The sequence below is a fragment of the Salmo trutta genome, chromosome 5 (assembly GCF_901001165.1).
Source record: "Salmo trutta chromosome 5, fSalTru1.1, whole genome shotgun sequence".
In the NCBI taxonomy this organism is placed as follows: Eukaryota; Metazoa; Chordata; class Actinopteri; order Salmoniformes; family Salmonidae; genus Salmo; species Salmo trutta.
Window position 1 is genome coordinate 52,154,918 of NC_042961.1, and position 14,016 is coordinate 52,168,933.

The window sequence follows — 14,016 nt, forward strand, 5'->3', positions numbered from 1 at the left end:
ACTAATAGAATACTAACAGGCAGGATAGTAGTAGGAGACTAACAGGCGGGAGACTAATAGAATACTAACAGGCGGGCGACTAATAGAATACTAACAGGCGGGAGACTAATAGAATACTAACAGGCGGGAGACTAATAGAATACTAACAGGCGGGAGACTAATAGAATACTAACAGGCGGGAGACTAATAGAATACTAACAGGCGGGAGACTAATAGAATACTAACAGGCGGGAGACTAATAGAATACTAACAGGCGGGAGACTAATAGAATACTAACAGGCGGGAGACTAATAGAATACTAACGGGCGGGAGACTAATAGAATACTAACAGGCGGGAGACTAATAGAATACTAACAGGCGGGAGACTAATAGAATACTAACAGGCGGGAGACTAATAGAATACTAACAGGTAGGATAGTAGTAGGAGACTAACAGGCAGGAGACTAATAGAATACTAACAGGCAGGAGACTAATAGAATACTAACAGGCAGGAGACTAATAGAATACTAACAGGCAGGAGACTAATAGAATACTAACAGGTAGGATAGTAGTTGGAGACTAATAGAATACTAACAGGCGGGAGACTAATAGAATACTAACAGGCGGGAGACTAATAGAATACTAACAGGCGGGAGACTAATAGAATACTAACAGGCGGGAGACTAATAGAATACTAACAAACAGGCGGGAGACTAATAGAATACTAACAAACAGGCGGGAGACTAATAGAATACTAACAGGCGGGAGACTAATAGAATACTAACAGGTAGGATAGTAGTTGGAGACTAATAGAATACTAACAGGTAGGATAGTAGTAGGAGACTAACAGGCGGGAGACTAATATAATACTAACAGGCAGGAGACTAATAGAATACTAACAGGCAGGAGACTAATAGAATACTAACAGGCAGGAGACTAATAGAATACTAACAGGCAGGAGACTAATAGAATACTAACAGGTAGGATAGTAGTTGGAGACTAATAGAATACTAACAGGTAGGAGACTAATAGAATACTAACAGGCGGGAGACTAATAGAATACTAACAGGCGGGAGACTAACAAACAGGCGGGAGACTAATAGAATACTAACAGGCGGGAGACTAATAGAATACTAACAGGTAGGATAGTAGTTGGAGACTAATAGAATACTAACAGGTAGGATAGTAGTAGGAGACTAACAGGCGGGAGACTAATATTATACTAACAGGCAGGAGACTAATAGAATACTAACAGGCAGGAGACTAATAGAATACTAACAGGCGGGAGACTAATAGAATACTAACAGGCGGGAGACTAATAGAATACTAACAAACAGGCGGGAGACTAATAGAATACTAACAAACAGGCGGGAGACTAATAGAATACTAACAGGCGGGAGACTAATAGAATACTAACAGGTAGGATAGTAGTTGGAGACTAATAGAATACTAACAGGTAGGATAGTAGTAGGAGACTAACAGGCGGGAGACTAATATAATACTAACAGGCAGGAGACTAATAGAATACTAACAGGCAGGAGACTAATAGAATACTAACAGGCAGGAGACTAATAGAATACTAACAGGCAGGAGACTAATAGAATACTAACAGGCAGGATAGTAGTTGGAGACTAATAGAATACTAACAGGTAGGAGACTAATAGAATACTAACAGGCGGGAGACTAATAGAATACTAACAGGCGGGAGACTAACAAACAGGCGGGAGACTAATAGAATACTAACAGGCGGGAGACTAATAGAATACTAACAGGTAGGATAGTAGTTGGAGACTAATAGAATACTAACAGGTAGGATAGTAGTAGGAGACTAACAGGCGGGAGACTAATATTATACTAACAGGCAGGAGACTAATAGAATACTAACAGGCAGGAGACTAATAGAATACTAACAGGCAGGAGACTAATAGAATACTAACAGGCAGGAGACTAATATAATACTAACAGGCAGGAGACTAATAGAATACTAATAGGTAGGATAGTAGTTGGAGACTAATAGAATACTAACAGGCGGGAGACTAGTAGAATACTAACAGGCGGGAGACTAATAGAATACTAACAGGCGGGAGACTAATAGAATACTAACAGGCGGGAGACTAATAGAATACTAACAGGCGGGAGACTAATAGAATACTAACAGGCGGGAGACTAATAGAATACTAACAGGCGGGAGACTAATAGAATACTAACAGGCGGGAGACTAATAGAATACTAACAGGCGGGAGACTAATAGAATACTAACAGGCGGGAGACTAATAGAATACTAACAGGCGGGAGACTAATAGAATACTAACAGGCGGGAGACTAGTAGAATACTAACAGGCGGGAGACTAGTAGAATACTAACAGGCGGGAGACTAGTAGAATACTAACAGGCGGGAGACTAATAGAATACTAACAGGCGGGAGACTAATAGAATACTAACAGGCGGGAGACTAATAGAATACTAACAGGCGGGAGACTAATAGAATACTAACAGGCGGGAGACTAATAGAATACTAACAGGCGGGAGACTAATAGAATACTAACAGGCGGGAGACTAATAGAATACTAACAGGCGGGAGACTAATAGAATACTAACAGGCGGGAGACTAATAGAATACTAACAGGCGGGAGACTAATAGAATACTAACAGGCGGGAGACTAATAGAATACTAACAGGCGGGAGACTAATAGAATACTAACAGGCGGGAGACTAATAGAATACTAACAGGCGGGGAGACTAATAGAATACTAACAGGCGGGAGACTAATAGAATACTAACAGGCGGGAGACTAATAGAATACTAACAGGCGGGAGACTAATAGAATACAAACAGGCGGGAGACTAATAGAATACTAACAGGCGGGAGACTAATAGAATACTAACAGGCGGGAGACTAACAAACAGGCGGGAGACTAATAGAATACTAACAGGCGGGAGACTAATAGAATACTAACAGGCGGGAGCGGGTAATGGGACACTAACAGGCGGGAGGGGGTAATGGGACACTAACAGGTTGGAGGATCCTGATAGGATACTAACAGGTTGGAGGATCCTGATAGGATACTAACAGGTTGGAGGATCCTGATAGGATACTAACAGGTTGGAGGATCCTGATAGGATACTAACAGGTAGGAGGATCCTAATTGGAGACTAACATGTAGCATACTAACAGGTAGGATACTAACAGGTAGGATATTAATAGGATACTAACAGGTAGGATACTAACAGGTAGGATATTAATAGGATACTAACAGGTAGGATACTAACAGGTAGGATACTAACAGGTACGATATTCATAGGATACTAACAGGTAGAATACTAACAGGTAAGATATTAATAGGATACTAACAGGTAGGATACTAACAGGTAGGATACTAACAGGTAAGATACTAACAGGTAAGATATTAATAGGATACTAACAGGTAAGATATTAAAAGGATACTAACAGGTAGGATACTAACAGGTAAGATATTAATAGGATACGAACAGGTAGGATACTAACAGGTAGGATATTAATAGGATACTAACAGGTAGGATACTAACAGGTAAGATATTAATAGGATACGAACAGGTAGGATACTAACAGGTAAGATATTAATAGGATACGAACAGGTAGGATACTAACAGGTAGGATATTAATAGGATACTAACAGGTAGGATACTAACAGGTAAGATATTAATAGGATACGAACAGGTAGGATACTAACAGGTAGGATACTAACAGGTAGGATACAAACAGGTAGGATACTAACAGGTAAGATATTAATAGGATACTAACAGGTAAGATATTAATAGGATACGAACAGGTAGGATACTAACAGGTAAGATACTAACAGGTAAGATACTAACAGGTAGGATACTAACAGGTAGGATACTAACAGGTAGGATACTAACAGGATACTAACAGGTAAGATATTAATAGGATACTAACAGGTAGGATACTAACAGGTAAGATATTAATAGGATACGAACAGGTAGGATACTAACAGGTAGGATACTAACAGGTAGAATACTAACAGGTAGGATATTAATAGGATACTAACAGGTAGAATACTAACAGGTAAGATATTAATAGGATACTAACAGGTAGGATACTAACAGGTAGGATACTAACAGGTAAGATATTAATAGGATACTAACAGGTAGGATACTAACAGGTAAGATATTAATAGGATACTAACAGGTTGGATACTAACAGGTAGGATATTAATAGGATACTAACAGGTAGGATACTAACAGGTAGGATACTAACAGGTAGGATATTAATAGGATACTAACAGGTAGGATACTAACAGGTAGGATACTAACAGGTAGGATATTAATAGGATACTAACAGGTAGGATACTAACAGGTAGGATACTAACAGGTAGGATATTAATAGGATACTAACAGGTAGGATACTAACAGGTAGGATATTAATAGGATACTAACAGGTTGGATACTAACAGGTAGGATATTAATAGGATACTAACAGGTAGGATACTAACAGGTAGGATACTAACAGGTAGGATGTTAATAGGATACTAACAGGTAGGATATTAATAGGATACTAACAGGTAGAATACTAACAGGTAAGATATTAATAGGATACTAACAGGTAGGATACTAACAGGTAGGATACTAACAGGTAAGATATTAATAGGATACTAACAGGTAGGATACTAACAGGTAAGATATTAATAGGATACTAACAGGTTGGATACTAACAGGTAGGATATTAATAGGATACTAACAGGTAGGATACTAACAGGTTGGATACTAACAGGTAGGATATTAATAGGATACTAACAGGTAGGATACTAACAGGTAGGATACTAACAGGTAGGATATTAATAGGATACTAACAGGTAGGATACTAACAGGTAGGATACTAACAGGTAGGATACTAACAGGTAGGATATTAATAGGATACTAACAGGTAGGATACTAACAGGTAGGATACTAACAGGTAGGATATTAATAGGATACTAACAGGTAAGATACTAACAGGTAGGATATTAATAGGATACTAACAGGTTGGATACTAACAGGTAGGATATTAATAGGATACTAACAGGTAGGATACTAACAGGTAGGATGTTAATAGGATACTAACAGGTAGGATACTAACAGGTAGGATATTAATAGGATACTAACAGGTAGGATACTAACAGGTAGGATACTAACAGGTAGGATATTAATAGGATACTAACAGGTAGGATACTAACAGGTAGGATACTAACAGGTAGGATATTAATAGGATACTAACAGGTAGGATACTAACAGGTAGGATATTAATAGGATACTAACAGGTAGGATATTAATAGGATACTAACAGGTTGGATACTAACAGGTAGGATATTAATAGGATACTAACAGGTAGGATACTAACAGGTAGGATGTTAATAGGATACTAACAGGTAGGATACTAACAGGTAGGATATTAATAGGATACTAACAGGTAGGATACTAACAGGTAGGATACTAACAGGTAGGATATTAATAGGATACTAACAGGTAGGATACTAACAGGTAGGATATTAATAGGATACTAACAGGTAGGATACTAACAGGTAGGATACTAACAGGTAGGATATTAATAGGATACTAACAGGTAGGATACTAACAGGTAGGATATTAATAGGATACTAACAGGTTGGATACTAACAGGTAGGATATTAATAGGATACTAACAGGTAGGATACTAACAGGTAGGATACTAACAGGTAGGATGTTAATAGGATACTAACAGGTAGGATACTAACAGGTAGGATATTAATAGGATACTAACAGGTAGGATACTAACAGGTAGGATATTAATAGGATACTAACAGGTAGGATACTAACAGGTAGGATATTAATAGGATACTAACAGGTAGGATACTAACAGGTAGGATATTAATAGGATACTAACAGGTAAGATACTAACAGGTAAGATATTAATAGGATACTAACAGGTAGGATACTAACAGGTAGGATACTAACAGGTAGGATACTAACAGGTAGGATATTAATAGGATACTAACAGGTAGGATACTAACAGGTAAGATATTAATAGGATACTAACAGGTAGGATACTAACAGGTAGGATACTAACAGGTAAGATATTAATAGGATACTAACAGGTAGGATACTAACAGGTAGGATACTAACAGGTAGGATACTAACAGGTAGGATATTAATAGGATACTAACAGGTAGGATACTAACAGGTAAGATATTAATAGGATACTAACAGGTAGGATACTAACAGGTAGGATACTAACAGGTAAGATATTAATAGGATACTAACAGGTAGTATACTAATTGGAGACTAACATGTAGGATAGTAACAGGTAGGATACTCGTAGTATACTAACAGGTAGGATACAAACGGGTAGGACACTAATAGCATATCAACAGGTAGGATGCAATCAGGTGGCATACAAATGGGTAGGATACTACTATTATACTAACGGGTAGGATACTAATAGGATAATTTATTTCATTCAGTCCTAATCTATCAGCTATATGTGGGGGTGGGGGGGAGAGAAAAAGGAGTTGAGAAAAGATGTAGAGAGAATACTGTCTATGTAGAGAGAATACTGTCTATGTAGAGAGAATACTGTCTATGTAGAGAGAATACTGTCTATGTAGAGAGAATACTGTCTATGTAGAAAATATGTAGAGAGAATACTGTCTATGTAGAGAGAATACTGTCTATGTAGAGAGAATACTGTCTATGTAGAGAGAATACTGTCTATGTAGAGAGAATACTGTCTATGTAGAGAGAATACTGTCTATGTAGAGAGAATACTGTCTATGTAGAGAGAATACTGTCTATGTAGAAAAGATGTTCCAGATAAATAGTCGGCTACAATAATGAAGAATCTAAGCTTTTAACCGTGTGAGTCACCTGCTATAAAACAGGAATGCTAAATGAGCATTGTGGGTTCCATTTTGAACAGACCTGTTGGAACTTGCTCTGGCGCAACAATCATTACTGAACCACTAGGGCCTGTTACCTGTAGCATGCAAATAACATTTAATACATTTGTCAATGTTTAGATTGATGTTTGTTGTGGTCATAGCTGGGGCTATTTTACTGATGGATGACAGTGAGCCAGTCAGTAGAAGACTTCATGCTCCACAAGGCTCTGTCACGGACCTGTTATGACATGCACAACAGTTGTTTCTGCCCTGTTGCTCACTACTTTTCTTTTCTAGCTGTTGACACTTGTTTTTTAGAGGGCTTTTGCTTTCCACACGCTCACGTACTTTCGAAGGAAGCCTTGAAACACTTCACACGGGGGCAGGGGTGTATACGCTTAGAAGTCTCTCTAGTCTCATGGAAATAAATTGATGTCCAGGTTCCCCGGTACATTTCCTTTACGCGTTCAGTTTTTTTAGAGACACGACAGACAGGCTGGAGGCTTCATGGATTTAAGTTTGTGTGTGTGGGAAGCGAAGGTGTGTGTGTGTACTAGTCTATTCATGCTCTGTCTTAAGCCTAACACTACTCGCCTCCAGAATTGGTTTCATGCTCTCTCTCATTCTGTGATGCTCTCTCTTCCTCTGAGTCACCCACCCACTCAGGATGAGCTGTCAGAATCTGGAGAGAGAGAGAGACGTGAAGTCATCCATCCATCCACTGTCTCACCACATGCCTACGTACATTGATGTTCTAACGCAATGGCAGATGATGCCACTTCATGCAGCGATAGGAGAATAGTGGTCAATGTAGACCATGGTGAAATATAGCCTGGATGACATTTATACTGAACAAAAATATAAACACAACATTAAAGTGCTGGTTCCATGTTTCATGAGCTGACATAAAAAATCCCAGAAATGTTCCATACGCACAAAAATCGTATTTCTCTCAACTTTTGTGCACAAATTTGTTTACATCCCTGTTAGTGAGCATTTCTCCTTTCCCAAGATAATCCATCCACCTGACAGGTGTGGCATATCAAGAAGCTGATTAAACAGCATGATCATTACACAGGTGCACCTTGTGCTGGGGACACTAAAAGGCCACTCTAAAATGTGCAGTTTTGTCACACAACACAATGCCACAGATGTTTTGAGGGGCGTGCAATTGCCATGCTGACTGCAGGGATGTCCACCAGAGCTGTTGCCAGATAATGTAATGTTAATTTCTCTACCATAAGCCGCCTCCAATGTCGTTTTAGAGAATTTGGCATTACGTCCAACCGGCCTCAGAACCGCAGACTAGGTGTAACCACGCCAGCCCAGGACCTCCACATCTGGCTTTTCACCTGCAGGATCGTCTGAGACCTGCAACCGGACAGCTGATGAAACTGAGGAGTATTCATTTCTGTAATGAAGCCCCTTTGTGAGAGAGAATTTATTCTGATTGGCTGGGCCTGGCTCCCCAGTGGGTGGGCCTCTACCCAGTCATGTGAAATCCATAGATTAGGGCCTTATTTATTTAAATTGACTGATTTCCTTGTGAATTGTAACTCAGTAAAATTGTTGCTTTTTATTTTCACCTTTATTTAACCAGGAAGGCAAGTTGAGAACAAGTTCTCATTTACAATTGGGACCTGGCCAAGATAAAGCAAAGCAGTTCGACACATACAACAACACAGAGTTACACATGGAGTAAAACAAACATACAGTCAATATAATACAGTAGAAAAATAAGTCTATATACAATGTGAGCAAATGAGGTGAGATAAGAGAGGTAAAGGCAAAAAAGGCCATGGTGGCAAAGTAAATACAATATAGCAAGTAAAACACTGGAATGGTAGATTTGTAGTGGAAGAAAGTGCAAAGTAGAAATAATGGGGTGCAAAGGAGCAAAATAAAGAAATAAATACAGTAGGGGAAGTGGTAGTTGTTTGGGCTAAATTCTAGATGGGCTATGTACAGGTGCAGTGATCTGTGAGCTGCTCTGATAGCTGGTGCTTAAAGCTAGTGAGGGAGATAAGTGTTTCGAGTTTCAGAGATTTTTGTAGTTCGTTCCAGTCATTGGCAGCAGAGAACTGGAAGGAGAGACGACCAAAGGAGGAATTGGCTTTGGGGGTGACCAGAGAGATATACCTGCTGGAGTGCGAGCATGTTGCGTTAATATTTTTGTTCAGGATATTTTGCCTTGATGGGTATAACAAAAGAGCTTCTTAATAAATTGGATATTATACCAAGATTAGTTGTAGCCTAGTAGTAGAGGAAGACGAACCAATTTCGACAGATGTTTGTAACATGCTTTAATGTTTGGCTGGCTACTTCCTTGGTTCTACATTTACATGATAGCTTGTTTGTTTGTGTTCCGCTCCAGGCGTTTGTCTCCCTGTTCACCAGCAAGCACCACATGGTATTTTCCCAGACAGATTGCAGCTTTCCTCAGCCCCACTCTCTATTTAAATATTGACCACAGGCTGCATCCCAAATGGCACCCTATTCTCTATTCACCTTGTCATCCCCAGGACCAAGCTTCGGAAACAGGGCCTTCTCCAGGTTTGCTCCTAGGCTCTGGGACTCCATCCCTCTAGCCATGCGTGACTCTGCGTTCATCACCATCTTTCAGTCCCTCCTATAGCCCCACCTCTTTGAAAAGGCTTACCCTTTCCCTTCTTTGAGCCCAACCCTCTCTTTATTCATGTCTTGTTTAGTCTGTTTTGTTTAGTTTGTTTTGACTCCTGTTTTCTTTTTCATTTCTATAAATTTGAAAGCAACATTGGGTCCTTGAAAAGCGCTATAGAAGGCCCATTTATTACTATTAAGTCACACTACTTTTAACCAGAGCCCTATAGGCCCTGATCAAAAGTAGTGCACTAAATAGGGAATAGGGTGCCATTTGGAATGGAGAAATTTAAATAAACAAGGAACAAAATGCATCGTACTGTGACACTTTCTGTATTTTGAAAGTTCTATATCTAGAGAACTTGATTGTTGACATGCAACATGTTTTTGGACTGTATCAACAATAGACTAATGAAACACAGATGGTTTCTCAGGAACTAATAAAAAGGGAAGACTGGTCCGCTTCGGGGGGTCGAGGATTTCAATCCAAAGTATGTTTAAAAATAGCTGGTTGCTGGATTGCAGGCTTGAGGACAGTCCTGCAGTTGGCATAATATTATCACTCAATAATATCAATTATGCAACCTACTTAGTGGATTAATGAATCGCTGTTTGTTGCAATAAATTAATTAGAGGAGTCCTTTATAGGCCTAGATTATGGGGGATAATGAATGAATCGAGCTCTGTGCCAAAAACATGCATTTCATTAGTGGCATAGCCTGATTCCAAAGGTAACGTGATGAGGGAGAGCTATAAAGTGGCTTCCGGACCCAAGAAGTACAGTGGAAGCATAAAAATAGAATGATTTTAGAAATTTTTTTTTGGGGGGGGGGATGGGTTGAATGGGAATTTCCATTCTATTCCTTCTCTTTCTATGCAGTGCAAACCCAAAGGCCTTCTCAGAAAGCCTGGCCATGGCAGCTAGCTATAAAAAGCTGTTGCACGTGACTGTCTTGGAAAAACTAGTAGATGCCTAGCCTAGCATAGCCTGGCCTAGCATAGCCTGGCCTGGCCTAGCATAGCCTGGCCTGGCTGCTGTCTTTGCAACCAGGAAATGCATATTGCACTGACCTTGAATCACAAGAGGTTGGTGGCACCTTAATTGGGGAGAACGGGCTCGTGGTAATGGAATGGCATCAAACACATGGTTTCCAGGTGCTTGATGCCATTCCATTTGCTCCGATACAGCCATTATTATGAGCCGTCCTCCCCTCTGCAGCCTCCTGTGACTTGATTGAACCATAGAAATAGAAAGGATAGCTCATTCCTTGAAGGAAAATCGACCCTGTTTCTATGGTATGATATTTCTTTCTGTAGCAATGTATCATGAGCTGTTCTAGTTAAGTCTGTCCTTTACCATTGTTCATGTGAAAAACCGACAGTTAGTTTGGGTGAATTTTGGGTTTAATTGGTGGGGGCCGATTTTGAAGCTACAGTCCTCTAAATGACTGTCTCCATCTCTCTCTCCTCCGAAAGGTGACAAGTGGTTGCTGACGGACGATGGCATCCTCAACATCACAGAGATCACGTTCGCCGACCGTGGCAAGTACACGTGCATGGCGTCCAACGTGCACGGCAGCGCCAACTGCACGGTGACCATGCGCGTGGTCCTGCACAGCGGGGATCTGGGGGCCTACTACGTGGTCGTGTGCCTCGTCACCTTCACCATCATCATGATCCTCAACATCACGCGCCTCTGCATGATGAGCAGCCACCTGAAGAAGACTGAGAAGGCCATCAACGACTTCTTCCGCACTGAGGGCGCCGAGAAGGTTTGTGTCGCATTTTGCTATACTTGTGAGGATCGTACAAAGACTTTGCTAGTAACTTTGTGGGTGTGTGTGTGTGTGTAACTGTTTTGAATGTACATGGGTGATGTTTTTAATAAAACATTTAAAAAATCGAAACCTTTCCATCCATGATAATTAAATGTCCAATAAAGTTAAATTCCAATCTATTCTCTTCTATTTTAAAGCTCCAGAAGGCGTTTGAGATCGCCAAGCGTATCCCCATCATCACATCAGCCAAGACCCTGGAGCTGGCCAAGGTGACCCAGTTCAAGACCATGGAGTTTGCCCGCTACATCGAGGAGCTGGCCCGCAGCATCCCGCTGCCCCCGCTCATCATGAACTGCCGCACCTTCATGGAGGAGATCCTGGAAGTGGTGGGGGTTGAGGAGATGAGGCACACGTTCCTCCGCCAGGCCCCAGAGGGGCATCACCTGGGCGGGGCATTGGGATGCCGGGCAGCCCTGGTGCAGGGGGCCCTGGTTGGGGTGGGGCCCGGTGACGTCTTCACCATCCTCCGGGAGAGGGAGAGGGAGCGTTCCGGATCCCCTGCAGCGGATTCTGACGACGCCTCGTTGCACGAGCAGCCTCAGCACATCGCCATCCAGGTGTCCATCCACCCTCCGCTGCCCATGGAGGCCCCGGCTCTGGCCGAGGCCACGCCCTCATCTCCTCCGCCATTGGCTCCCCTGCACCTAGAGGAGGAGGAGGAGGAGGAGCAAGAGGAGCAGGGTTCCGAGCCGGAGCAGGAGCCAGTGGAGGAGGCGGCGTTGGGGGTGGAGCTGGAGGCGGAGCCAGATCCAGAGGTTACTACTAAGCCACAGCCTGGTCAGGTGATTTACGAAAGCTATGTGTAAACAACAACAGGAGGAGAAAAAAATAACGGGATGAACGATCCTGTCCTATGCATTTCCCTCCCCCACCCTCAAAAACATAGAATATGTCAAGAAAAGGTCATTTTATTTCTCAACAGAACTAGTTTAAAACTGGAACCTAGATACTACGTATGTAGGTCCATCTGGATTATATTCTAATAATCTAGTCTGGATTCCAATAAATCAACTTGATAAGACATTGAGTATAATCATCATCCTTCATGCTTATGGATCTTCATGTTGAATATATTGTGGCTGGAGAGGATGACCAATAAGCGATATGCGTAAGTATAAAGCATTGCAAAGGGCCATTTTAATTAGTATTAGTGATCAGACGAAAGAGCTGTTTGTTTTTCCGATTCAAGCATTTCCTAAATCGATTTCAGGAAGAAAAAAAACGATCGACTTGTTGACGGTTATGCTTTTATCTCTTTGCAGTATTATTCCGTTTTATGATAAATTCATAAATGAGCTCTTCAAGCTGCCGTTGTGCAATCACTGTTACTAAGTAGACCACAAAGGCTTCTTTTGTTTCAGCTTGAGAAGACTGCACATTATCCTACCACTGTTACAACCAACCGACCTGAAGTTTCAGTATCATGTTATAGTACGTCAAATGCATGCTGGACTCTGAGAAAAAAAAATATGGATTTGAAAGTGTGGTCTATAGTCAAATTTAGTCAGTTAAACTCTATACAAGTGATTTATATAGACTGATATAACTTCTGTAACGGCTGAATTATTGGATCATGAATAACATTTCAGGGGATGATTGAAGACCTAGATGTTTCAGGCCTTCTGGTCTGTGATGCACGTAATTAACAATTGCATAGCCACTATAGGCCTTCTAGTGTGGTTCATTGAAACATTTTGAGAAATTACATTTATTATTATTATTATGCCCACTGTGGTGTTTTGACTTCCTAGATGTTAGACGTTTTACAATTTTGCCGTCTTTATACGGTCTGTTTGTTTCCAATATTTCCATCTTCTTTTCTCCCATTTCTTTTTGTAATATGTTAAGTTTCTTATCTCGTTTTAAATGGGCCTCAAACCCCAGCCCCCTCCCCCCTCTACATGTTTTAATTAAAGAGGCTTCATTGACAGTCTGATGCATGTGAAATGAGTGCAACGTATTGGGATTAGTCTTTTAACGGGACTAAAATACTTTATCTGCTTAATAGTCTGGGTGGGGGTTGATGTTGCTCTGCTTTAAACTATACTCTCTTTTTTTGTAGTGAAAATAAAGTCTGTGTGTTACCATGGTTTCCTCCAGTTTGGTTTTAATTGTGCAGTAACAAAACATTATGGGCCGTCCTAGGCCTCTCCCTCCCTCGCTCTTTCTCTGAGGACCAAGGACACCTAATCGTCACCTGATTCATTCCCCCAATCAGCCTCGCCGGCTCCCACTACACCAGAACAAAAGGCACCCATCTTGTTCTTGTAACCATAGTTTTGGTGGTCATTATACATGAATCGCGAGCTAGTAAGAAAACATTTGTTTTAGCTCACTGCTCATCTTGGCAGGAAGGAATGTTCAAGGGAAGTAAAGTATTAACCTAAGCATGCGTAATGTGACGCTACCGACGGCGGTGTACACACATGGAACTAGCCCAGTGGATGTTAAAAGGACAGGTACACAGGCTTGTAGAGCAGATAAGCATTTGAATGGAAAACCAGTCCTAGGCCAGTGACTGACAGAGCGTGAACGATCCCTGTAATATGAGACGTGTGTGTGTGAGTGATCCGACAGTGTAAACTGACTGGCACTAGAAGCTGACTTCTAGGCTTTGTCTATGTACTGCTTCCAACTCTCACAAAGACTGGTTTGTGTTGGAAGTCTGGGTGGCATAGTCCCCTCCTCTTT

The 14,016-nt window shown here is 41.1% G+C and overlaps 1 protein-coding gene and 2 long non-coding RNA genes across 11 annotated transcripts in view; all 3 read left to right on the forward strand.

The window, feature by feature from the left end:
• The window catches only part of LOC115194456 (uncharacterized), a 3,024-nt gene extending 2,962 nt beyond the window's left edge, over nucleotides 1-62 (forward strand). For both annotated transcript variants that reach the window (XR_003878366.1, XR_003878367.1), the window contains exon 3: nucleotides 20-62. This is a non-coding gene — a long non-coding RNA (uncharacterized LOC115194456). The remainder of the gene's footprint in view (nucleotides 1-19) is intronic.
• The window catches only part of LOC115194453 (microfibrillar-associated protein 3-like), a 29,172-nt gene extending 15,757 nt beyond the window's left edge, over nucleotides 1-13,415 (forward strand). For all 8 annotated transcript variants that reach the window (XM_029754157.1, XM_029754158.1, XM_029754156.1 and 5 more), the window contains 2 exons: nucleotides 10,964-11,259; nucleotides 11,463-13,415. In XM_029754157.1, the coding sequence (XP_029610017.1) occupies nucleotides 10,964-11,259; nucleotides 11,463-12,131 (965 nt within the window). In that variant the 3' untranslated portion in view covers nucleotides 12,132-13,415. The remainder of the gene's footprint in view (nucleotides 1-10,963; nucleotides 11,260-11,462) is intronic.
• On the forward strand, nucleotides 2,875-4,806 carry LOC115194455 (uncharacterized). Its single transcript, XR_003878365.1, has 3 exons — nucleotides 2,875-4,220; nucleotides 4,635-4,649; nucleotides 4,747-4,806. It is a non-coding gene; the product is annotated as an uncharacterized LOC115194455 (long non-coding RNA).
• Nucleotides 13,416-14,016: the final 601 nt, after the last annotated feature.